The 1971-nt window shown below is 45.0% G+C and overlaps 1 protein-coding gene across 1 annotated transcript in view; it reads left to right on the top strand.

Moving 5' to 3' along the window:
- Positions 1-1437, top strand: part of LOC106815555 — a 7930-nt gene extending 6493 nt beyond the window's left edge. The window contains exons 8-10 of the mRNA XM_014820025.1: positions 402-444; positions 780-931; positions 1243-1437. Of these exons, the coding sequence (XP_014675511.1) occupies positions 402-444; positions 780-931; positions 1243-1307 (260 nt within the window). The 3' untranslated portion in view covers positions 1308-1437. The remainder of the gene's footprint in view (positions 1-401; positions 445-779; positions 932-1242) is intronic.
- The last annotated feature ends 534 nt before the right edge of the window (positions 1438-1971 follow it).

Below are 1971 nucleotides of genomic sequence, written 5' to 3'. Positions count from 1 at the left end.
GCGTGTGCATGTGCGTGTGCGTGTGCGCGTGGGTGTGCGTGTGCGTGTGCGTGTGCATGTGCGTGTGCGTGTGCGCGTGCGTGTGCATGTGCGTGTGCGTGTGCGTGTACGTGTACATGTACGTGTGCATGTACGTGTGCATGTGCATGCGCGTGTGCATGTACGTGTGCGTGTGCGTGTGCATGTGCGTGCGCGTGTGCATGTACGTGTACATGTGCATGTACGTGTGCGTGTGCGTGTGCATGTACGTGTGCATGTGCGTGTGCATGTGCATGTGCGTGTGCATGTGCATGTGCGTGTACGTGTACGTGTACATGTGCGTGTACATGTACGTGTGCGTGTGCATGTGCGTGCGCGTGTGTGTTTATAAGATCTGCGAATGTCGTGTATGATTTTTTCAGGTTGTAAGCTGCATGTTGTATTTCACGGAGAATCACAGCGAAGGTAATAACATTTCACTACTGCTTTCTTTTCATCCTATACTGTTGTCTTTAATTAATCGTTTAATTATGTAATCGTGTTCTTTCGGTTGAAGTAAGCTTGTGACGTTTTGTGTGTTTTGTGAGCACAAACGTCTATTTGTTACCTTACATGTTTCGTCTGTCAAACAAACTTAGTTTAAAATTTAAAATAGTTTAATAACAACAAAATTGCAACAAATTTATCAATCAAACGAGACGATCTTAATCAGCTACGCAAACTAAACTAACCCTGTAGTTTCGCAAAACTGATCGTAATCGATATCACTGGTGATTAATCGATGATCCATCGATGACCAGGGAGAAGATAGGAGACGCGTTCGCACGCAACGCGGGATACAACGAGGTCGCAGAACTTAACAACATCATCGTTGTTTACCCGCAAACCGTCGCCACGCCCCTGAACCCCGACGGTGACTGGGACTGGTGGGGCTACAACGGAAAGCTGAGCGGTAGGTGGCGCCAGCAGCACGGGTTACGGCGAGTAAAAATATAGATAGAAAAAATAAAAAATTGAAGATAATATAGATGAAATATTAGAGATATAGATAGAAATATTAGAGAAATAAAGATAAAATAGGATAGGGGAAAAATAAATAAATAGATGAAAAAACTCTATGAATGCTACTTTCCGGTAAGAGCCGGTGGTTAGTAACATTTAAATTAATTCAATTTAACGAGTTATTGTTACATTAGCAATCTACATTATTTAAATCTGTTTCTCGCTTGCACTGTGTGATCATTCCTTTTACCTTTTTTTTAGTGACGAAACTAGGCATGCAAATTGGCGCCATTCGGAGGATGGTTAAGCGAGCTCTTTCAACCTGACAACAACAACAACAACAACAACAACAACAACAACAACAACAACAACAACAACAACAACAACAACTCTGAAATATAGATTGTCACGACCTTAAATCTTTTTTTTAATAAAGTTGTTTCTAATTAGAGTTAATGAGCGTAATTAAGAACGTATCTCGATTCGACAGCGCAGCCCGCTATCTTCGCAGCGCATGGGCATTCTTCTTTCATCCATCGCCATCGCTCAGACGTCGTCGCCGAGCTGAGGAGAAACATCGTCGTTATTTATAGATAGACGTCTTCGCTCTCTCATGATTTATAGCCGTGTTATGACGTGTCGAGACTCGCTAAGGTGTGACGTCATCACCGCGCGCACGTGTGCGGAGTGAGGGGAGTATCGCACGTACACCCGTCTGCCTCTCGCTCTCTTTCGCGCGCGCTCTTCCTCATTCGCTCTCGCTCTTTCTCTCTCTCGCTCTCTCTCGCGCTCTCTCTCTCTCTCTCTCGCTCTCTCTCTCTCTCTCTCTCTCTCTCTCTCTCTCTCTCTCTTCTCTCTCTCTCTCTCTCTCTCTCTCTCTCTCTCTCTCTCTCTCTCTCTCTCTCTCTCTCTCTCTCTCTCTCTCTCTCTCTCTCTCTCTCTCTCTCTCTCTCTCTCTCTCTCTCTCTCTATCCCCCTTGCTCTCTCTCT

The sequence above is a fragment of the Priapulus caudatus genome, unplaced genomic scaffold, assembly GCF_000485595.1.
Source record: "Priapulus caudatus unplaced genomic scaffold, Priapulus_caudatus-5.0.1 Scaffold1146, whole genome shotgun sequence".
Taxonomy (NCBI): Eukaryota; Metazoa; Priapulida; class Priapulimorpha; order Priapulimorphida; family Priapulidae; genus Priapulus; species Priapulus caudatus.
Note: the sequence above shows the minus strand (reverse complement) of the source record. Positions and strands in the feature narration are given on the sequence as shown.